This window comes from Tamandua tetradactyla, chromosome 2 (genome assembly GCF_023851605.1).
Source record: "Tamandua tetradactyla isolate mTamTet1 chromosome 2, mTamTet1.pri, whole genome shotgun sequence".
NCBI lineage: Eukaryota > Metazoa > Chordata > Mammalia > Pilosa > Myrmecophagidae > Tamandua > Tamandua tetradactyla.
In genome coordinates, this window is record NC_135328.1 from 210,323,139 (window position 1) to 210,346,731 (window position 23,593).

The 23,593-nt window shown below is 38.4% G+C and overlaps 1 protein-coding gene across 2 annotated transcripts in view; it reads right to left on the reverse strand.

Moving 5' to 3' along the window:
- Positions 1 to 23,593, reverse strand: part of DNAJC16 (DnaJ heat shock protein family (Hsp40) member C16) — a 42,456-nt gene that overhangs the window by 3,752 nt on the left and 15,111 nt on the right. For both annotated transcript variants that reach the window (XR_013171252.1, XM_077151197.1), the window contains exons 5-14: positions 19,123 to 19,307; positions 17,232 to 17,336; positions 15,736 to 15,894; positions 9,400 to 9,530; positions 7,514 to 7,697; positions 2,553 to 2,735; positions 2,238 to 2,314; positions 1,190 to 1,270; positions 978 to 1,076; positions 301 to 471 (exon numbers count right to left, since the gene is read on the reverse strand). Coding sequence is in view for 1 of the 2 variants with exons in the window: in XM_077151197.1 (XP_077007312.1) it covers positions 301 to 471; positions 978 to 1,076; positions 1,190 to 1,270; positions 2,238 to 2,314; positions 2,553 to 2,735; positions 7,514 to 7,697; positions 9,400 to 9,530; positions 15,736 to 15,894; positions 17,232 to 17,336; positions 19,123 to 19,307 (1,375 nt within the window). In the remaining variant the exon portion in view is untranslated. The remainder of the gene's footprint in view (positions 1 to 300; positions 472 to 977; positions 1,077 to 1,189; positions 1,271 to 2,237; positions 2,315 to 2,552; positions 2,736 to 7,513; positions 7,698 to 9,399; positions 9,531 to 15,735; positions 15,895 to 17,231; positions 17,337 to 19,122; positions 19,308 to 23,593) is intronic.

Genomic DNA, 23,593 nt, shown 5'->3' on the forward strand with positions numbered 1-23,593 from the left:
GTCTGGCTTTTGGAAAATTCACAGCTAGAGAACAGCCAACTTTCTGAAAGGGCTCAGGGAGTAAGACTGAGTTCAATCTCTTATGTTCACAACCAACAGAATATGGAGTCAGGGGAAAAAAGGTCCCATCATGATGGCTTAGATTTCTGGGTGGGGAAGCTGACAGCCAATGGCTCACTAGACTGGTACTGTTCCTCACGGTCAAAGAGGAAAGAACACTGTTTTTCTCCAGGCTCCTAGTAAACCAAATGTGCATCCTCTATCCCTCCATTTTTCTGACATCCGCGCACACACACTCACCCAGTGAATGTGTAGACCTCCAAAGCAAACTTCTGTAGCAGGCTGGTCTTGGTGGAATTGGACAGAATGAGGACCACATTCATGTGGCCTGGCCGCAGGCGCACCAAGTTGCTGGTGTAGGTCACATCTGTGAGTTCCGTTACCTCCACAAAGCCTTTTTTGGGCATCTTACTGCGGAGAAATATTGAGCAGTGAAGATGTTATCGGGACAAGGGAATGCCATTACTTTTAAAAGAAACAAATGGAAGCAAATGCTATGTTCTAACCAGACTAGATATGCTATTTCATATTCTTGAGCCTCATATATTGACAGGATGGCCTTGACTTTGTAACCCCTGGCTCACAAAGAGCCTTTCTGATGTTGCTTCTCAGGTGCTCAAGAAGGAGCTTTAGGACAGAAGGAAAAAACTACTCTTATTCAGTCTGCCTTCTTTGTTCTGGGCAGTTACACAATAGACGATAAATATGTCTGGTATCTAAATGCCTACAGAGCCTTAGGAAATACTCACCAGCCAGTGATTTTCTCTATACCTACATCTTATATACAAGGTGAACCAGATTTTACACGTACAATAAACTCCAACACTGCAATTAGATTACATAGTCTGGGGGCCTGGTGCTGAGGGGGAGGTGAGTTTGGTGTTTTGTTAGAGAAACAGCCCCTCTGGTCACACAACCTGCTGTTTTCTTTGCTGAAGCTTGGCTCAGTCTTCCCGGCCTTCTCGTGGGCTTCTTCCTTATTTGGGGGGTTTGACTCTCGTTCATCATTCGAGTCACTAAAGTAGACAAAAGAGGTTTAAGAAAAAAGAAGACAAAGAATCATGGGGTGGAGGTGGGGAAGGCTGGGACTCAATCTTTGGAAGTCATGCTGAGAATCGTGCTTTCATACCTGAAGGCCTGGACGATGACCGTGCCAAAGAGGATGAAGAGGGCAGAGAAGATAAGTGACAGAAGGGGCATCATCTCCCGCCTGGAACGAGTTAAGAGACAGGTCAGTTCTAGAGGGTTACTGTGAGGGTCAATTAGTGATTTTAAGTTACTTCTCTCTGGCTTAAAGAAAACAAAAATCCCAAACCAGAGTCATCATCCCAATACAAATGATATAATTTCATACAGAGTTATTATTGGGGGAGGGAGGGTAATGGAGGGAGAAGTAGGGATTTTCCTCAGTGTTCCAATTCACAGGTTATTCTACAAGTTGGAGCTCTGTAACTCAGTGATAATAGTAAATTCTGCAGAAGGAAATATGAAGATGGATGATAAAGGATTTAAGTTGTTAACATGGAAGAACATTCTAGTGTCAAGAGTAGCCTTAATAACTTAAAAAGGCCATGGAATTATTTCCTCATTGTATTGATTTTTTTCTGGCCAGAATAATTCAGATGTGGCCAGATGTGGGAATAGGGAGAAAAAGACGACGTTCGAAGATTTCTTCTAGGACTGGAGTTCTAAAATCTCAGTCACCCATGAACATCCCTCAAAAGCCTGTGCCAGGTCCCAGTAATCACAATTACGCGTGAATAAGATGTGGCTCTGTCCTCTGGGAACTCGCAGTTTTAGTGGAGTGGGATTGGGACATCCCGTCTGAGGATTTCATCAATTCATTTGTATCACTGCTCTGGACTCTACATGTGCCAAGCCTTGTGCTGGGCACTAGAGGTGCCTGATAAAGAGGACATGTCCAGACTCTGCTGCCTTAAGGGCAACGGTGCTGATCCTTTTCCAACCAGTGGGAAAGGACCAGTTGGCACATATAAAAAAATGAAGTTACTGAAAGGAAGAAAAAAGGGGAAAAGCTGTTGAAAATGTCTAAACATTCCTCCACTGGCCTGTATGACTAAATACATGGAAGTCAAAGAAGGATGGATTATTTTCAAAAGAAAAACTATTATTAGCATTAACCCAGAAAAAGAGAGTCAGCCCAGCTATAACCCTACCAGTTGTTGTGAAACACACTATCCCAGCAGTCGGAGATGTATTCAGAAGCAGAGTAGAGCCACCGAAGGAGAAAAACCTACAGAGGAAGAAGATAATGGTCAGGACTGAACCCCACAGGGCTGACAGTGCTGTTGCTCCCAAAGAAGCCAGATATTCCCTTGGCCCAGCTCAGCTCCTGGAGAGACACAAGCTCCCCCTTCACTCCCAACACAGAGCTGCTGCTGAGCCTCTGCTCTTATCACAACTCCCATCACCACTCTGTAAGTCCGTGAGCCCTGCCTGGCTGCCCATTCTTCTGGGGTCACAGTGCTTACGGGGGCAAGTTCATCGATGAGGTCGGGAAGCACCGCTTCAGAGGACAGAAGAGCTGGATCTTTCCGCAGCTGCTCAAGATAACCTAGTAAGATGAATTTATCGCTCTCACTCCCAGTCCAGGGATCTTCCAGGGTTTTATAAACCACCCTTCCTGCTGTGTTACGCCTTTCTAAGATAGACACCTGAGACAAAAAGAGAGAAAGACCATTTAGAATAAGTCTCAAAAAGATGGTAATTAACCCCACTCCCTGACTCCAAAAGATGGAAAAAAAAATGGGTCTAGTTTAGTCAGCAATAAGGCCAAACACAAATACTGATGAATAAAATATCTTCAAAAGATTTAAATTTTTCTGACAAAAAATATCTTTATGGTGATTTTCCAATGTCTCTGTTAAAAGTTATAGCTTGGGGCCCATTCTGATCAAGATGGTGGAGAGAGACACTTAAAGCCTCCATTTTCCTACAGAACCTTTGAACAACCAGCAAGAACTGGCAGAAACATTCTTCTCAAAGCTCCAGAAAACAATTAAAGGATTGCAGTAACAGAGTGAGTGCATATCAAGAAAAAGGCTACTTAAAAGCAGTAGGATCATCAGTGGCTGAGAGAGTTCATTCAAACAGAGTTGAGAGGCTACTCTGGAGGTCACTCTTATGCATGCTTCCTATCGTAACTTGCCAACCCCCAACCAAAACCATTCTTGCCAATCCTAAATAATACCTAGGGCATTACATAAGATTCTACAAAGTTTCCACGCACGAGGGTAACTCTCCAAAACCTACAACCTCCTGATGGGTCCCTGGACCAGATAAGTCCTGAAATGCAGAGGGCCAACCTTTCCAGAACATCAACAAGTTCCATCCCCCTATCCCATATTTTCATCAGCCTCTTCCAACATGAAAAAAGTTAGTATGGGCATAGTTCACATACCCCTAAAGAGTGGGAGAAAGATCAAAGGTGATGGTGCAGTTATACAGAGAAGCTAGGGTTTAACAAATGAGAATGGTTGCTGAATCATATTGATAATTCTTTTTAGCCTCTAGTACCTTAGAGCAGCTAGAAATAAAAAACTAAAATTGTGGAATTGTTACCCATACAAAACTCTGAAATCAATTCTACAACTAAATGTTGCAATATACTTGGAAATTTATTGCTTTTTTGTATATATGTTATTTAAAGAGGAGTATAACAGAATTAGGATTTAACAAATGAATATGACTGCTGAATCTTTATATTGATATTTCTGTTGGTCTCCACTGTCTTGGAGCAGCTAAAAGAAAAAAGAGAAAAATCATGGAACTGTAACCCATACAAACTTTAAAATCTGTTCCGTAACACTTGTTAAAATAAACTTGGAAGTTTATTGCTTTTTTGTATATATGTTGTGTTTCACAATAAAAAAAAAACATGAAAAAAAAAATCACAGGGGCACAAGATAGAGATTATACAATCTTTATCAGAGATCAGGGCAGCTGGATTATAGTTCAGAGATTTCAGGTATTTCCCTTTGTCTTCTCTATATAATAATTCGGTAATCATAATCATCCCTTAAATCCTAACTTCTTGGTTACACTCTGATTTGGGATGATAGTAAAAATATTTAACAATAAAGCATGGGCCCTTCTCATTTGTACTGGAGCCAGTTGTAAATACCAACATGACCAAAACCCTGAACACCAACTACCTATCAGCCCTGATTATGTTGCAATATTAATGGTTCTAACAAAATTATTGCTTTCATTCTGACCTATTTTAGGATTTACATGGGACTGTAAATAATAAAGTAATAAATTTAAATGATACACACACAAAAGCCGTAGGATCTCGTGTTGCCTAGCTGGCCCCTTCCCCACCCCTCATGGGCTCATGAGCACAGAGCTGGCTGGAGCTCCCAGTGTAGATCCCTGGTCCTGGTTCTGGAGGGAGCAGAATAACCCTCATGTACCTACTGGAGCATGTATGTTTGGCCCAATCTCTTTGGTGGTGGCCTAAGGGACCCACTGTCCTAGAACTTGCCCTGTGTGTAGACGGTGGCTCACGGAGCACCTCTGCAGAATGCTGTGGGAGTGCTGCCTGGAGCCAGGGACATATAGTGCAATGCCCAAGACTGTGAGGAAACTGTTCCCTAGGAAGAGGGGACATTCAGAACCATGTAAATGGGGGCATTCCTAGGGCCTCACGCACATGTCCAAGATAGGACACATGCCCAGAAAGGAGAAAGGCGGCCTCTACCCTCTTGTATGGATAATCCCTGAAGGAGAGCAATTGCACAGGTCAATCTGCAAAGATTGGGAAACATGTTTTCTTTCTCCTCCTCCTCTTTCTCCTACCCCCCTTTATTTGTTAGTTCCTGGCAATCATGGAAAGCTCTGTCATAACACTAGCTGAATACAAGCTTAAGAAACAGATGCCTCAGAGTCTAAATTGCAGCAAGAACACATCATTAAACTATCTAAGTGTCCAAGTTTCAACGAGAGATTAAAAGATATACAAAGAGGGCGGTATGACGGTGGCTCGGTGGCAGAATTCTAGTCTGCCACGTCAGAGACCCAGGTTCGATTCCCAGTGCCTACCCATGAAACAAAAGAAAAAACACAAAGAAACAAGACTTGATGGCCCAGGCAAAAGAGGCGATTAGAGCATTAAAAACTACCAACGAGGAGGCTGAAAGCTGGGACATACCAAACAAAGACTTAAAAAATAAAAACACAATTCTAAATACGCTTCAAGAGTTAAAAGAACACCTGGACAAAGATGAAAGGAAATCAGGAAACTGAAAGACAACAAAAAGAATATCAATATAGAGATGGAAATTATGAAAAGGAACCAAACAGCTGAAGACCACAGTAACAAATGAAAAATTCTCTATATGAGTTCAACAGCAGACTAGAGATGGCAGAGGAAGGAATCAGTGAACCTCAATATAAGACAACTGGAATCATCGAGGCTGAGGAGCAGAAGGAAGGAAGAAGGGAGAAGAGTGACCAGAACCTGGGGAACCTGTGGGACACCTCCAGCATACCAGTATATGCACTGTGGGAGGAGTAATGACTAAAAACTTCCCCAATTTTACAAAAGACATGAATATACATATCCAAGAAGCTCAGTGAACTCCAAACAGGATAAACTCAAACAGACCCACACAGCACCATGTTACAATCAAACTGTTGAATACTAAAGATAAAGAGGGAATTCTAAAGGCTGCAAGAGAGAAGCAACATGCCATATACAATGGAGACTCTCATTGGAAACCAAACACATTTAAAATGCCAAAAGGAAAAACATGCCAACCAAAATTCTATATCCAGGAAAACAGACTTTCAAAAATGAGGGAGAGATTAAGACATTCCCATAAAACAAAAGCTGAGAGAGTTTGTCAACACTAGACTGGCCCTATAAGAGATGTTAAAGAGAGTTTTGCAGGTTGAAAGGAAGGGACAATAGACAACAGATTGAAGCTGCATGAGAACTAAAGATCTCCAGTGAGGGTAAAGGTAGGGGTAAATTTAAATGCCAGTACTATTATGCTTTTAGTTTTTAACTCCACTTTTTACTTCCTACAGGATCTAAAAGGCAAATGCATAAAATGTAGTGATAAGTCAGTGGTTTTAGACTTACAATGTATAAACATGTAATCCGTGACAAGAACTGCATAAAGGAGTGGAGACGGAGGGGTACAGGAATACAGCTTGGGTATACTATTGAAGTTCATACTATTGAAGATAAAGTTAAGCTTTGATTTAGGTTGTTAAGTTTAATCTGCATGGTAACTACAAAGAAAATATTGGAGAATATGCAAGCTCATACAGGTAGAAATTAGAGTACAGGTTGCCAGGGGTGGGGGACAAGGGGAATGGGGAGCTAATGCATAAGGGTATAGGGATTCTTTTTAGGAAGCCAGGGAAGTTTTAGTAATGGAAGGTGAAAAGGGACTGAAGGTGATTAAACTTATTGTATGCTGTGCTCAGGACTGGTTGAGATGGGAAAGCTTATGTTCTATATATGTTCCCACAATTAAAGAAAATGAAAAGAATGAGCAACTGAAGAGACAATGACAATTAAATGCAATATGTGACCTTGGACAGGATCTAATAATAGAGGAGAAACAGCCCAAAAGGACATTATCATGACATATGAAAAAATAGGAATATAGACTGTATCAATGTTAAATTTCCTGAAACTGATAACTGCACTTAAGGTGACTGCATGGGTGAATATCCTCGTTCTGAGGAAATGTACTTGATAGTATTAAGTTTTCAGGAAGAATGAAGTATACAACAGACACTCAAGTCTCCATAAAATTGACTAATAGATAGATAAACTGATGTACTGATTGAGGTATGGGAGCTATCTGAATAGAGTGTGTATTATTTTTATAATTGTTCTATAACTTTGAAAGTATTTCAAAATAAAAAGTTAAAAAAAAAAAAAAGACATGATAATAACTGCAAAAAAAGTTAGACCTTGTTCCCTAACCTCTGACTTATTATAATAAAGGAAACCTTTGTTTTCTGGAGAGATTATCCAGGACTGTCAAAATGAGTAAAAAGAGAAGAACTTCATGTTTCTGTAGGGAGTGACGAAAAAGGTAGAGAAAAGGAGAGAGCTCACAGAGGATGAAGTGAAAGGGGCAAATGTATAGGAGGGGGAAACTTCAAAGCATATATAGTGACCCAAGGAAGAGTTTACAAACTAGGATGCTGCAGGTGTAGACCTGACATAGAGACTGACTGGTGAAAAGGACTGATGCACTTTTATTTTCACCAATGTTTTCCCTCTAGCCCAAAGCTGAAAATCTAGGAAGTGGGATGACTAGGGCGAAAGACTTGTTATAGAACTAGGCCTTTTAGGGATTTATGGGTTTCCTGAAATCTGTACTCAAAACTCCCGAGGAAGGAGGAAATAGAAACAAGTGCCACCTGCTTGTGAAGAGCCTGGCATCAGAGAAAATCTGTGACTCACCGCTGATTTTCCTTGAAACGCTTCACTTTCTGGTAGTAAGGTGTTGGCAAACTCCTGCTGCCGGTTGCTGTAGACATGCACAAATCTCACTGTGTCTTGTGTGTTTGCCAGGGCAAAGGACAGGAAGGCCTCCAAGGGTTTACTCAACTTGGCCACCTCGGCAGTCAGTAAGACCACACAGTACCTGTAAGGTAACAAAGAGAAAAGTTTACAGCCAGTCCCTGAGGCAACGGCTAAAACCTGTAACAGTAAGTTTTTATTCTGGCTAAGAAGAGGAGGCACTTTTTAAAGTGAATACATTTTGTATAATGAAAGCTGTGATTGAAGATTTCCAACTAATGACCTGCTCCTTTTCCAGACTGGTGAAGTTTTTCCCAAACCAACCCACCACATGACATTTATGAATTTCTTTTAATCATTGATCATTTTGATCACTGAATCCTTGAATCAGGAAGGCCTTCCAGAAGTCATCTGTCCTAGTTCTTCTACCACAGGAAGGACAGGTTGAATCTATCTCAGGCCACAGGCCAATGAGCCTCATTCTGAAGGGATTTCTTTGCAGTGGTTCCAGTGGAAAATTCATTCATTCTACCAGATATTTACTGAGCATTTACTATGTGCCAGGCATGAGGGGAAGACACTAAGGTGGCAGCATGAACAAGATGAACAATGTTCTTGTCCACTTGGAGCTTATACTTAATGGGGAAGACATGCACAAATACATCATAACAGGTAGTGACAAGTGCTAGGTTATAAACAAAAAAAACAAAGAAGGGTAAGGGGATAGAGAAAGTAGAGAGAGAAGGGAAGGGTGGGAGTTGTGCTTCATTAGACAGTTTGTTCAGGAACATATCACCTGAGAAGTTATTTGAGCAGGGACCTGAATGAAGTAAGCCCTAAAAGGAAAGGGGGCCAGGGAGACTGACTTGATCCAATGCACATCTTTAGAAATCTTTAGAAAGATTACTGGCTGATGTGTGGAGAGGTGGCTGGAAGGCGTAAGAGTAGATGCAGGGAGATGGGTTAGAAGGCTGCGTGGTGGCTCAATGGGTGATGATGGAGGCCTGTTCTAGGGTGACAACAGTAAAAGAAGTGAGAAGTGCTTATAGTTGAGAAAATTTTTAAAGACTGAGTAAGCAACAATCTCTACAGTCCAGTATTATTCTTCTCTATGTCTAATTAAAGTCTTTCTTAGGCTATAAGGAATCTGAAAAAATCTAGAAGTATGGGGGAAAATTTATTCAAATAAATATTGTAGTTATATTTTCAAATATGATGATTATATTTTCCTTCCATCTCCAGATACCATTTACAGATGAAATAGCTCTACATTTAAAGCCACTGATGAATTAATTTGAGAAAGGTATAACAAATATTTTCCCACCCTATATAAAACTCTTCACATAAGTTGTGGAATAAAGTATGCCTCAGTCTTCCCATTTCACAGTTTGGGGATTCTAATTATTTTAGCATGTTCTCAGTACCCTCCTTCTGTACCATTTCATCATTTTCTTGGCTCATCTCTGGACCCTCTTCAAATCTTTAAAAGCAACAAAGACTCAGCCTGGGTGGAATGTTCCAGTAGGGATATTAACTCTTTTGTACTCCACCTGTCTCTTCCTGACACCTTACCTATTCACCTAGCTAAAGGCCACTCATCCCCCAGGTCTCAGCAGAAGTGTTATATCTCAGGGAGAATTTCTCTCCCCATTACATGAGGCTGGCACACTCAGTTGCCTGGTTCTCAAGCACCCTGGGCCAACACACTCCATCTTAGCTGATACTTGTTCTGACTGTCATGGGGTAGGTGTCTACTTGCCCTGTAGTAAAATGCAACATGGCCCCTCTGTTGCAATGACAGACGGAGACAAAGCTGGAGTCCTTACTTCCTTTGTCGGTGAGAACGTTTCACAGGGCAGAGTTCATGAAACAGCTTCTGGCTGGTGAGCCTGGCTGCCAGGAGATACTTGTTTTGGGAGATGAAGTCATCAACGACTTGCTTCTTCATACCTCGGGCCTAGAGAGACACCGGGAAGCACTTGATTTTTATTCAGTTTTCTCACTGCAAATGGGCTTTACTTACAAGCTTAATAAAAATGTGGCTGACCCTGGCCACAGAGCTGTGGGAGCACACACGTGGTGACCTGTTTCTATATAGGGCTAAAAGGACTATGCCTCTCAGGTCAAAGGAAAAATCAAGTGCTCTTTTACTTGAGAAATTTCTTATATTGTTTCATGGTAATAGGTTAAAAGAAATCAATCATTCTGAATTTTAGGCAAATTTATTTCTATTCAGGATTCATAGCAAACTGAATAATTAAAAATAAACCCCAAAGCAACAATTTTTTTTTATTTTTATAAGCATTTTTTTAATAATTAAAGAAAAAAAGAAATTAACACAACATTTAGAAATCATTCCATTCTACATATGCAATCAGTAATTCTTAAGAAAGCAACAATTTTTTAAGTATAAAATGTAGAATACTAAATTGTATGATGACCATTTTGTTATTACTTTCAGACATTTTAAAGGAATGAAATGATATATATATAGCATGTTCTCTGACCACAATGTTAATAACATAAAAATCAATATGAAATGTAAATAAAATCCCATTAGTTTGGAAATTAAGAAAAGCACTCTGAATAATCCATTTATCTAAGAAGAAAGCATATCAGATATTAGAAAATATTTTGAACTTGAATGATTAATGAAAATACTGTTTATCAAAACCTGGGATGCAACTACATGAAGGAAGTCTAAAATGAGATTATTAGAAAATAAATTAATGAACTAAACATCTGAGTCAAGAAATTAAAAAATAAACAGTAAAAAATATAAAGTAGAAAGAAGGAAAAAAATATAAAGTAGAAAGGAGTGAAACTAATTAAATATACAGTAGAAAAGATTAACAAAGCCCAAACTGATTCTTTGAATAAACTAATAAAATCAACAAATCTGTTAAATTGATCATGAAAACAAAAGAGAAGACATAAATAGCCACGATGAAGAATGAAAAAGGGAGGAAATAGTTAAATATGAAAATTTAGATGAAATTGAAAATTTCTAGAAAAAATAGCAAAATTTAGAAAAAGAAAACTTAATTCTATAATCATTAAAGAGATTGAATCAGTCGTCAAAAATCTTTCCTAAAAACAAAAACTAAAAAACCCAAAACACAAGGCCCAGATGACTTTACAGATGGTTTCTACCAAACTTTCATGGAAGATAATCCACTTATACAAAGATTTCCAGAGATTACAAAAGTAAGAACTTGTCCAATCCATTTTATGATGCCAAAGGCCCACATGGTCATCATGGAAAAGAAAAGCTAAAGGTCAGTCTTACTTCTGAACATAAATGGAAACTCCAAAATCTTAGCAAACTGAATCTAGCAAACTACTGAAAGGATAATGTAAATAATGATCACTTTGGACTTATTTCATGAAGTCAAGTAGGTTTATCATTAGAAGCTAAATTAATATGATTTAGTGCATTATAGAAGTCTATAGATTAAAAAAGAAAATTCATAGGATAATCTCAATGGATGTGAAAAAAGCATTTCATAAAAAACAATATCCATTCAAGGTTAAAACTCTAAGTCGACAAGAAACAGAAGACAACTTTCTTAACCTGACAAAGGGTGTCTATAAAAAGCCTTCTGCAAACATCACACTTCCTGGGGAAATGCTGAAAGCTCTCCACTTTGAGATGAAGACTAAGGATGCATTCCCCTTCCCCACTCCCATCATCATTTCTATTCCACATCACACCTGAGGCCCTTGTCAGCAGCAAGGTAAGAAAAAGATAAAAGAATAAGGGCTGGAAACTATGGTTCTTTTCTTTCTTTGCTTGGTATATATGTTATATTATACAATAAAAAAAGTTTGAAAAAAAGAATAAGGGCTGGGAAAGGAAGCAGCAAAAGTGTCATTAATCTTAGATGATATGATAGTATATTTAGAAAATCTGAAAAGAAAGTTCAGATAAATTGTTTAAATCAATAAGAGAGTTTAGGAGGGTTGCTGAATTCAAAGTCAATATTTAAAAATCAATTATATTAAGAAAAATCAATTATATTACTTAATACCAGCAAACAGAAAATATAATAAAAGATATACCCTTTTAATAGTGTAGAAAATATGCTGCATCTAAGAAATAAGCTGAAAAAACAGATGTGACCTTTACAGAGAAAATTATACAGCCTTACTGAGATACATTACAGGAAATCTAAACAGATATATCATATCAGATGTTCTTAGGTTGGAAGATTCAACTTTGTTAAAATGTCTGTTTTCCCCAAACTGATTTAAAGAATCACTACAAACCCATTAAATCTCAATAGGTTGTTTTGCTAGAACTTGACAATTTAAAATGTGTACAAAAAGTGTAAAATACCAAGAATAGCCAAGGTGCTTTTGAAAGGGAAACTGCCCCCCCCCACCAAAATCCAGAAATCAGTGAGAGGATTTGCTTTACCAGATATCAAGATTATTTTCAGATAATTTAAAATGCCTAAATATAAAAGGTAAAATTATACAGCTTTCAGAAGTTTCTTGAGAAGAATATTTTTATTATCCTGGTATAGGGAAGGATGTTTTAAACAGCAAACAAAAAAGAACCAATCACAGAAAATATTGCCATAAAATGGACTATATTAAAATTAAGAACTTATGTTCATCACAAGATACCAAATACAAGAGTATCTTCAAAGCATGATTGGTCAAATAACCCAAAACTGGAAAAATCCAAATGCCCATCAACAATAGAATGGACAACACACTGTGGAATGCTCATAAAGAAAAGCCCACATAACAACATGGATGAATCTAACAAACACAATGTTACGAGAAGCCAGACACGAGATATATGCTATATAATTCCATTAGTATAAAACACAAAAACAGGCAAAATGAATCTATCTATGGTGTGAGAAAACAGGATAGTGCACACCTTTGGGTAGGAGGGGAAGTGGTTGGGCTATAGGAAGAGGGGGTGCTTCTAGGGTGCTGATATTATTTTTGGAGCCAAGTGATATTAACATGGATGAATTCTTTCGAGATAATTCATTGAGCACTATACTTCTTGTATGTATACTTTTGTACATGTGTATTACACGTCAATCAATAATTTAAAAGGAGGATTAACATAAAAAGAGTGAAAAGACAGGCCAGAGAATGGGTGAAGTTATTTGCCACATACATAAACAATAAAAAACTAGGAATACAGAAAAAACAAGTCTAGAACATATACCTAACTCCTATAAATCAATTTTAAAAAGGCAAACAAATCAATAGAATAAAAAGGAGTAAAAGACTTAATAGACAGGATGTCACAAAAGAGGCACTCCACAAGGCCTATACACATTCTCCTTAAAATTAAAGAAAATGCCAAGCAGACTCATGATGAGATAATATCATATAGTCATTCAACTTAGAAAAATTAAATTGGACTAGTGTCGGTGAGGATGTGGGACTGGTCACACACGACTGGTGGAAATGTAAAATTGTACAACTGCTTTGGAAACACATTTTCGAGTAAAGTTGGAGATTTGCCTACCCCAGGACCCAGTAATTTCATATCTAGATATACCCTAGAACAAATAAAAATAATATTCCGTTAAAAAAATAAAAAGTGGCTAGTTTAACTCGGGGTGGTGATAGCGGTAGTGGTGTGTTACACACACAAATGCTTATTGTCACGACACTATTTATACTTTGGTGTGCATCAGAAGTGCACTCCCCATCCTGTCCCTTGGAATGTTAAAAATATCAAAGGGACAGGAACTCGAGGGTCAAAGTTTAAGAAAATTAATTTTTGCTGCTTCACCAGGGATATTAAGTGAAATTAATATTTTAATTTCAACAAATGTTGTTTCTATTTGTTTTCCTTGCAAGGGTTCAGGAGTGAAGAACAAATGAATAATGGTAGTTTGGTACCCCTGCCTTGATTCATGCTAAGTCACCAGCACATTTACTCACCGTTGCTTTTGGACTATCACTGTAAATGTCAACACAGTGAAAAGATGAAAAATGTCTTAGTTATTATGAAGATCGTTTCGATCTTTGCAGGCCCTCTTTAAGAGCTACTGCTGCCCTAGAGGAACTTGGGCGGGTCCACTAGGAAACTCAGGTATGTTCATGGCCACACTCCCCCTAACGTCTATCATACGTATCTTAGCTCTCCTAGAGGCAAATCGGAATTTATTACCTTCTTCTGAAATGTACTCTTCTAATCCCCACACATTTTTCCCTAATTCCCACAGTCTCAGGTACCCTTCCTCTCTGTTCACATGACACCCTACCCTTCCTCTAAGTGCAGCACCCATCACAGTGGATGGAAATGCCACTAAAGTCTCTCTCCCCGCTTCCACTATAGTTGCTTGAGGGCGAGGACTAGCTCCAAATGTCCCAGCTGACTCTATTTGCTACATAGTCGGCAGGTAGTGAAAACACTTACTGAGTGAATGAAATAAAGGCTTTTATAGAATCTCCTCATTCTAGCCTCCCTGTTCATTTTTGAAAAACAACATTAAAAATGGTAAATAATACATGCTCATTTTAAGGATATTTGAAATATAACACAAAAATTAAATAATATATAAGATAATTACTACTAATGCTCTGATGTATTTATTTCTAGGTTTTTCCTATGTACATGCACGCCCAGACATAGAGGTATGTGCGTTACAAAATGAAGACAGTGTTTGCTTGCTCTTTAATCTTATTTTATGAAAACTACCCCCATCATTAAATATTCTTGAAATAGCCATTTTAAATGGCTGTCAATAATCCCTGTTTGGGATGTATCAATAATTATCCTACTGTTGGATAGTTATAGTTTTTCCCAATTTTTGTGGTTACAGAATAATATTTAACATCTTTGTATGTAAATCTTTGTCTGAGTTCCTAGTTCCTTAGGATAGATTTCTAAAAGATAATCTCACTGCCTTCAGGTTTTTATCAAGAATCATATCCTTAATGAGGCCCTCTTCGGCCATTCAGTCTTAAAACTGTGACTCTTCTCCTCTAATAATCTTCTTTTCTGCTATGTTTTTCTCCTGATCACCTCCTACTAAATAATACACCACAACAGCGAATGCTTTGCAGATTTTTTGGCTTTTGCACTAGAATGCATGGCAGGGAGTTCTGCTGATTTTGTTCACTGTTATATCCCCAGCACCTCGGTGTCTGGCACCTAACAGGTGCTCAGGAGTGCTCTCATGCCAAATGAATCTAGGCAATTGCTACATTATCGTGAAATTGCTTTTCTGAACGCTTACTTCCCCCAGCAAGGCAGAAGAATGCCTGTTTCTCCCCACCCTGGACATTACTGAGTATTTTAATGTTGACAGCTTGATAGATGGAAAAAATGTTAAATTTGCACTTCTTTGATTACCGAGTCAGATTTAATTAAAAAAAATGTGTATTAGTCATTTGAATCTCGCCTCCAAATTTTGTTCCTATTCTTTGTCTGCTCTTTTTCAGGAAGTTTTAAAAAAAAATATTTGTAATTGAGGTCAAATTCATATACCATAGAAGAAAGTAAGCATTTTAAAGCGTATTAATTCAGTGGCATTTAATACATTTACAATGTTGTAAAACCACCACCTCTCCCTAGGTCTAAAACATCTTCATAACCCAAAAGGAAGCCCCCTGCCTGCTTAATGGGAAGTTTTTGTGTTGATCTTCTTGATCTAAGTAGCTCTTTGGAAATTAAAGATATCAATCTTTTTTATATTTGTTGTAAATATTTTACCTGTTTTTTTACCTTTAAATTTTTAAACAGGTAAATTAAAATGTAAAACTTATAATCAGATTTTTAAGATTTTCCAGTAAGACTTTTCCCAATGCTTTTAGCACTTCCCTACATTAAGATAAGATAAATATTCACTGGATGTTCTCTGATCTAGTTTATGGCTTCTGTTTATTCCTTTTTATTTTCGCTTTACTTTTAAATCCTTCATTCATTTTTGTAGATTATTTTGGAATAAGAATGTTGATTTTTCAACAAGAACACTTAAGAGATATAAGATTTTTTTTTAAGTAAAACAGTAGCACGTTAGGTAACACAACAAGCTCATTTTTAAGTTTTGTGCATATAAAGGTAGAAATTAGAAACCAATTTCTCTCTCTTCTCACCTGGTTTGTTCGATTTTGCTGTTCATGTACGTGGAGGTTCGAGATACAACATGAAAGGCAGTCACCAGGACTTTACCTACCTGGATAACGGCAGCAGGCTTGTTGATGTGTTCTTTGAAGATGAGGATGGTGGGGGCATAGGCGTTGATGTTGTACCGCCTTGTCATCTCTTCCACCCCTCTCAAACTGGAATATACATATCCAAAGGACAAGTAATCTTTATATGCAAAAGCCATCAGCTGTGAGGACATAACAGAAAGGAAGAAAATTAAATTGATAGCACAGCATCTAAATTACAAAGTAAGTATGATTTTTTCATATCAGTGGGTAGAGATGAGTGCTACTAGCCTGTGCTGGTTTGAAACTGTTAGGTATCCCAGAAAAGCCATGTTCTTTTCATTCTAATCCAATCTTGTGGGACCTCTTGATCAAACTGTTTCTATGGAAATAGGACTCAATCAATTGAGGGTGGGACCTTTTGAATAGAACATTTCCATGGAGATGTGGCCCCACCCATTCAAGGTGGGTCTTAATTAGTGTATTGGGGTCCTTAAAAGAGCTCACTGAGAGAGAAAGAACTCAGCGAGCCCATACAGAGAGCAGATGCCTAGACACAGATGTTTAGAGATGCTTGGCGAGCTGAAAGAAAGCCACTGGAATCAGAAGCAGAAAGCAATGCAACTTGGGAGCAAAGGACGAGGAGATGCCAGCCACATGCCTTCCCAAGTCACAGAGAAACCCTGGACATGACTGGCCTTTCTAGAGTGAAGGTATCCTCTTGTTGGTGTCTTAATTTGGACATTTTCACAGCTTTAGAATTATAAATTTGTAATCTAGTAAATCCCCTTTGTAAAAGCCAATCCGTCTCTGGTATGTTGTATTCCAGCAGTTTTAAAACCGAAATATAGCCCCCCTATATCTTCTAAACCCTTATACACTCCTAGGAATCCTGTAGTATTTGGTCACCCATGCACGAAAATTACACTAAAGGTAAACACGACTAATTCTTCTTTTTATGGATAAAGCAAAATAATTGTCTTACTGAGAACAGAAGTGAGTGGGAGCATGGAATGTCTGTACCCCAAGCAGGTAAGGTGGCCACGAGCATCCTATTAGTGAAGCAAGAACACTTTACTCTCCCACCTCATGTCATGGCACTAACAAGAGGTATGCTGGAAGTGTGGGACAGGGCATCAGCCAAGAGGGGAGGTTTTAGAGTCAGACAGGCTTCAATAGGAATCATTCCTTCCCCACAATGCAGCAAAACCTTGAGTAAGACATACAACCATCCTAAGTCTCAGCATCCTGGTCTACAGAATAGGGATGATAACTGTATCATTGGGTTCTTCTGGGGATTAAATGCTATTTTGTGCATATAAAGTCCTAGCACAGTGACTACCACCCGTAGGAGCTCAAGGTGGGGTAGTTCAGGTAAACTTCTGGTCTTCAACTATTTCCCAAGCGGTAAACAATTAGTTACAAACAGGACAAGTCTACGAATTTCAACAAAGAGATTACTCTTTCCACCAAAAAAAAAAAAAGAAACCATTGCGCATTGCCCAACTATATAAATTACCTTGAAGAGCAGGGGCACAGCTGGCATTTGGTCAAACAGGAGGACGTGAGGTTTATTCTCTTGCTGCCAGCCAGAGAGGAATCTGACATAATTCTTATTCGTAACCTTCAATTGAAAACAAGACGTTAGTTTTGATATTCAATTCTTAACTATGTTATAATCTAATCTGGAGATTATTAAACAAAAACAACTACGTGTAAGTGATTATTCTGTAAAAAATTTTAAAAATGCATATAACTAATATCCTTTAAAGCTATTTAAAGACTAGAGACATGGATTTCAAATTTTCATTTGTTCCAAATCTTACATACTGAAATTATAATCCTTACTGGCCATAATACAAAAAAAAGAACTTTCAAAGTTTGTTCTTGCTACATTACTTCATCTTTTTTTTTTTTTTGTATAGGTAGGCACCGGGAATTGAACCCAGGTCTCCAGCATGGCAGGCAAGAAGTCTGCCTGCTGAGCCACCATGGCCCGCCCACTTCTTCATCTTTTGACCTGCAGAAGAGAGTACAACACTTCCCCTTTTAAGATGGCTTGAATAAAAATATCTAACATTATATCACTTCATTTATTGCCATCTGAATCGCTACTTTGTGTTTCCCTGTTATGCCCTAAAATAATCCTGCTGAGAGAACAAATTAAAAACACAAATCAATTAAATTTCTATCTAGAAATTTTTATAGTAGTTCACCTTCCACACTGCACCCTGAGTGATCTATATAAAACCTAAATCTGGTCCTTTCACTCCTCGGCTTAATCCCTCCAATGGCTCCTCATCAAGGAACATCAAGGCCTCTGAAGTCCTCATCTTGAGATTTAACCCCTCTATTTACATCCTCTCCTGCTCGTTGATGACTATTTCATGTCTCCAGACCCGTCTTCCTGGAACTCATTCCTTATTTCTCTTTCCTCACCTAGCAAACTTCAGCTCAGGGGTCATTTCTGCCAGGATGCCTTTCCCAGTTCTCTAGGTCAGACTCTCAACCTATTGGATGGATATAATCACTCACTAGACAGGGGCTCTTTGAAAAGTGTCCTTTAACACTTATCACAGTGCCTGGCACAGGACAGATATTTTATAAATATTCAAGGGCCTATCAGGACAATCTATAATTATTTTAGGAACCTATAATGTTCACTGATAATTTTCTCTCAAGCTAACTCTAATAGATATTTCTTCTGTGGATAATGATACTGGCAGAACAGACAACGAATAATATATGTAGAAATAGGGTGGAAATTTCTGTATTCTCTCTCCCTGGTATTGTTAAAAGAAGGAATTATTTAGAGCAAAATAGGCACCCTTTCCCAGTTCCTTTGATCCATAATCTAAGATACTGAAAATAAAATTAGATGCTTCTTTAACCCAACCTTTTATTTATAAAATTTAGTCAGATTGTTGTGTCAGTATAAGTTTTTAATATCCAAAAATAACATTTGATTTCATGGAATCTGATTTTTTCTATAGATGTGATTATGAAATATGTAACCAAATGTAGTTTAATTTGAGTATATAAGAAAAATACCTTCACACGAACAAATTCACAAACTGGAAAGAAATCCTTTGTCCTGCCATGTAATCTGATTTTTTTTGTTTAGAAAATAGTCACTGTAATTTTAGGCTCAGATTCCTCCAATAGGGTAAAGTCTGCAAAAGTAGTTATTAACAGGAATGAATTCTCTCAGTCTCTGTACTTAAGTTTTTCAAGTTTCAGCCTCTTACAGCTTCACTGAAATGATTTACTTTGAGTAATTAATTAATGTGTATTGTGCTCTCCTCAAAATGAAACTTTGGTTGTGATGATCACAGAGAAAGTTCAGGACGATTAGCAGTCCCAGGTACCTCGTAAACTACTTCTCAGCTATAGGTACGATAGGTACTTACTTTTTCTACCACGTTCCCTGGAAGGAGACTTTCTACAAATTGTCGTAGATTCTCACGGACAACAGCATTATGGAAGAAGGAGACTTTTCCATTTATAATTCCAAGGATAGAGGGTGTGCTGTGCGCCCCCAGATGATGGGCCAGGCGCCTCTCGTACCCGGCATGCACCACACCAATTCCTACACCTGAAAAGTAGGGAGGACTGTCAGGAAGCCTTTTTGTGCCCCCTGTCAGTTGGACGAATGCCTGGTAAGTCATTTTTCAGAGTGAAACTGAAAACCACCTAGTAGGAGAAGATATCTTTCCTAATAAACTCTCTAGTCTTTCACTGCTGGAATTCTAAGTTGTTTCAGGTTTTCTGAGAGCAATCTGGCAATATTTAAGAAGAGCTACAGATCTTTATGTCTTTTAGCCTGTTACTTCCGACTTTGGGAGCAGATCATAGGAAAATACTCTAAAATAAAACAGCACAATCTATATACAGTTTTGCTATTCATAAAGGAAAAAAAAAACCTGTAAATAAACCAAAGGTCTAAAAACAGAGCAGTAGTTGGATTTATTGCCTGGACAGAAGAAAGTCAGTCTCCTCAAACTTCTGAGCATGTCTCCCCTTTATTTAAATCACTTTATAGAGATATTAAAAAATACCGATAAGCAAAAAGAGAAATTAAGTTAAAATTACTCAAAAACCAGATTCCCAAATAGCCACTGTTAATCTATTTATACCTTTCCCTATAAAAATACATGTTTATAGTAAATAAAATGGGATCATCTGGTACTTTTTTTTTTAAAGCTTTTTTCACTTAACACTTGAGTAACTTTTCTTGTTCTTTCCTTCAAATATACTTGGAGGGTTAGTCATTTTGCTAAACACTTGAAATACATTAAATATCCATAGCTGATAAATATACCTCTTCTCATCAATGCCTGATAGACTGCTCAGACTTAACATTTCCTTCCAGTTAACTAGGCCACAAATCTTTTTTTTAAAATTTCAATTAATAAAACCGATCAACATACAATATGAACATTCTTTTTTTCATCACATAGCTGTATATTCTTCATCATGATCGTTTCTTAGAACATTTGTATCAATTCAGAAAAAGAAATGAAAAGAAAACAAAAAAAATTCATACATACCATACCCCTTACCCCTCTCTTTCATTGATCACTAGCATTTCAATCTACTAAATTTATTTTGACATTTGTTACCCCTATTATTTATTTTTAATCCATATGTTTTACTCATCTGTCCATAAGGTAGATAAAAGGAGAATCAGGCACAAGGTTTTCACAATCACACAGTCACATTGCGAAAGCTATATCATAATATAATCATCTTCAAGAAACATGGCTACTGGAACACAGCTCTACATTTTCAGGTACTTCCCTCCAGCCTCTCCATTACACCTTAACTAAAAATTGATACCTGTATAATGTGTAAGAATAACCTCCAGGATAACCTCTCAACTCTGTTTGGAATCTCTCAGCCATTAACACTTTATTTTGCCTCATTTCTCTCTTCCCCCTTTCGGTTTAGAAGGTTTTCTCAGTCCCTTGGTGCTGAGTCCCAGCTCATTCTCGGATTTCTGTTCCACATTATGAGGAAGGTCCACACCCCTGGGAGTCATGTCTCAGGTAGAGAGGGGGAGGGCAGTGAGTTTACTTGTCATGTTGGCTGAGAGAGAGAGGCCACATCTGAGCAACAAAAGAGGTTCTCTTGGGGGTGACGCTTAGGCCTAATTTTAAGTAGGCTTAGTCTATCCTTTGCGGGGTTAAGTTTCATAGGAACAAACCCCAAGATTGGGGGCTCAGCCTAGGTCACAAATCTTAAGATTCATCTCTGACTTCTCTTATCTTTCACACCCCATATCTAATCTGTTAGCAAGTCCGATTTGGTTTCATCTTCAAAATACATCCAGAATTCAACTTGGTCAACATGTTCACTGGACTCCCAAGTCATCACCATCTTTGTTGTCTGAGTTGCTGGCACTAGCCTCCTAGATGGTCTCCCCATGTCTCCTTGTCCCCTACTGTATTCTCAACACAGTGGCCAGACTGTTCTTTCTAAAACAAAAAAGGAAATCATGTTGTGAAAACCTTGTGGCTAATGATTCCTTTATCCAGGGTATGGACAGATGAGTAAAAAAATAATGGGGGTGGGGGTGGGGAAAAGTGTTAAAAAAAATGCGGTAGGTTGTAAACTAGTGATTGGGGTGATGGTGGTTAGGGGGTATGGATGTATGGTTTTTTTTAATTTGTATTTCTTTTTCTGGAGTGACGCAAATGTTCCAAAAATGATCATGGTGATGAATACACTACTATGTGATGATTTTGTAAGTCACTGATTTTATGCTTTAGATGGACTGTATCTGTGTGAAGTTATCTCAATAAAAATTTAAAAAAAAAGTGAAATCATGTCACTTCTCTGCCTAAACCTGTTTTACCTGGAATAAAATCCAAGAGCCTCACAAAGGTCGACAAGAACCTTTGTGATATGGTCCCCGGTATCCCTCTCCCTCCTTTCTCCCTACGACTCACACTCACTTTGCTACTGTCCCCAGCCTCCCTGCTTATCCTCAAACATACTGATCCGCTCCTGCCTCAGGGCCTTGGCACAGGCTGTTCCTTCTGCCTGGAGTGTGTGCCCTGAGGTCTGTGTCACTGACTCCTTCACCTCCTTCAAGTCCTTCTCAGTGAGGCTTATCTTTGTACCCTCCACACTCAGAGGTCTCTCAACCTGCTCACTTCTTTTTCAATAGTGCACATCTCTTATACCATACCATACACTTTACCTATTCTATTAATTCTGTATTATTTGTCTTCCCTGGCTAGAAGGCAAGAAGCTTTGTTCAGTTCACAGATGTACCCAAGCACCTACAACAGAGCTTGGCATGTGGCAGAAATTCACTGAAACGGCCTTTAATCTATCTAACCACTTTTTACACTGTTGCGTATTGAAATTGGTTTGGCCTTCACTATTATAAGGAATGACCTGATAGACACCCTTGTCCAGCATTGATTACAATCTTTGTGCACTTTTATGACTATTTCTTAATAAATCCCTAAAAAGGAATTGCTGAGGTAACAGCAGGGATCACAAACTTAAAACTTTTAAATTGCTGAGCAGGTTAAACAAACCTATCTGCAGGCCACTTGACAGTGACCTTGGAGTGTCTCAAGGACAGGAAAGGAAGAACCTCAAAGACTGCTTAGTTCACTCTCATTTTACAGGTAAAGAAAGAGATGCAGAGAGGTTATCTGACTTGCCTCAGGTTGCAGAGCTAATAAAATTGCAGAGTAAGAATCCAAACTGGATGCCCAAGAGCCAAGACTAGTCCCTATTCTATCATGCCGTGGGCATTAAAAATAATGATGGAACAATATCAATAAGTGGAAGTGCATGCAAAAACTATGTGAGGCATTACTCTGGACAAACCTACAAAATCTCATGCCCTACTCAAGGTTCCATGTACTTATGGTGTTCAATTAAACTGTCCACATAAGTTATATTAGGAAATGCACTAGTCAAAATATAAATTTTGTACCAAATAAACATTTTTTGCTTTAGTCTTACACATAAGTTAAAGTTTTAAAATATGAATTACCATGTATTTTCAACACCCTGCAGTAGTGACATTCCTTTGTTCTTCCTCATGCAAAAACATTTTTCAATTTGTACATTTAGTCACTATCACATACTCTAGGCATTCCTAGATCATACCATCTCAGTCTTTATTGTCTATCTTCCCTTCTGATTTCAGTTGTACCCCCAGCCCTCCTCCCTCTATCATTCTCACATTCAGCTTCATTCAGTGTACTAACATTATTGTATTACACTTAGGTAGTATTATGCTATCCATTTCTGAATTTCTACAATCAGTCCTGTTGCACACTCTGTATCCCTTCAGCTCCAATTACCCGATATCAACCCTATTTCTATCTCCTGATGGTCTCTGTTCTTAACTGAAATTTCCAAGTTTATTCACTAATGTCAGTTCATATCAGTGAGACCATACAGGATTTCTGTATGATTTGTTTCTGGCTAATCTCACTCAGCATAACGTCCTCAAGGTCCTTCCATGTTGTTACATACTTCATAACTTCATTCTGTCTTACAGCTGCCCCTTGGGGGAATGGCGAGAAAGGGGGAAAACTCAACTTCCCCATATGGAGAATTCCTGTTATTCTCACAAGTGGGGAAAACCAAAGCAGTAGGCCGAGCCCTCGATCTTGGGGTTTGTTTATATGAAACTTATCCCTGCAAAGGATAGGCTAAGCCTACTTAAATTTAGGCCTAACAGTCACCCACAAGAGAACCTCTTTTGTTGCTCAGATGTGGCCTCTCTCTCTCAGCCAACATGACAAGCAAACGCACTACCCTCCCCCTCTCTACCTGGGACATGACTCCCAGGAGTGTGAACCTTCCTGGTAACATGGGACAGAAATCCTAGAAAGAGCTGGGACTCAA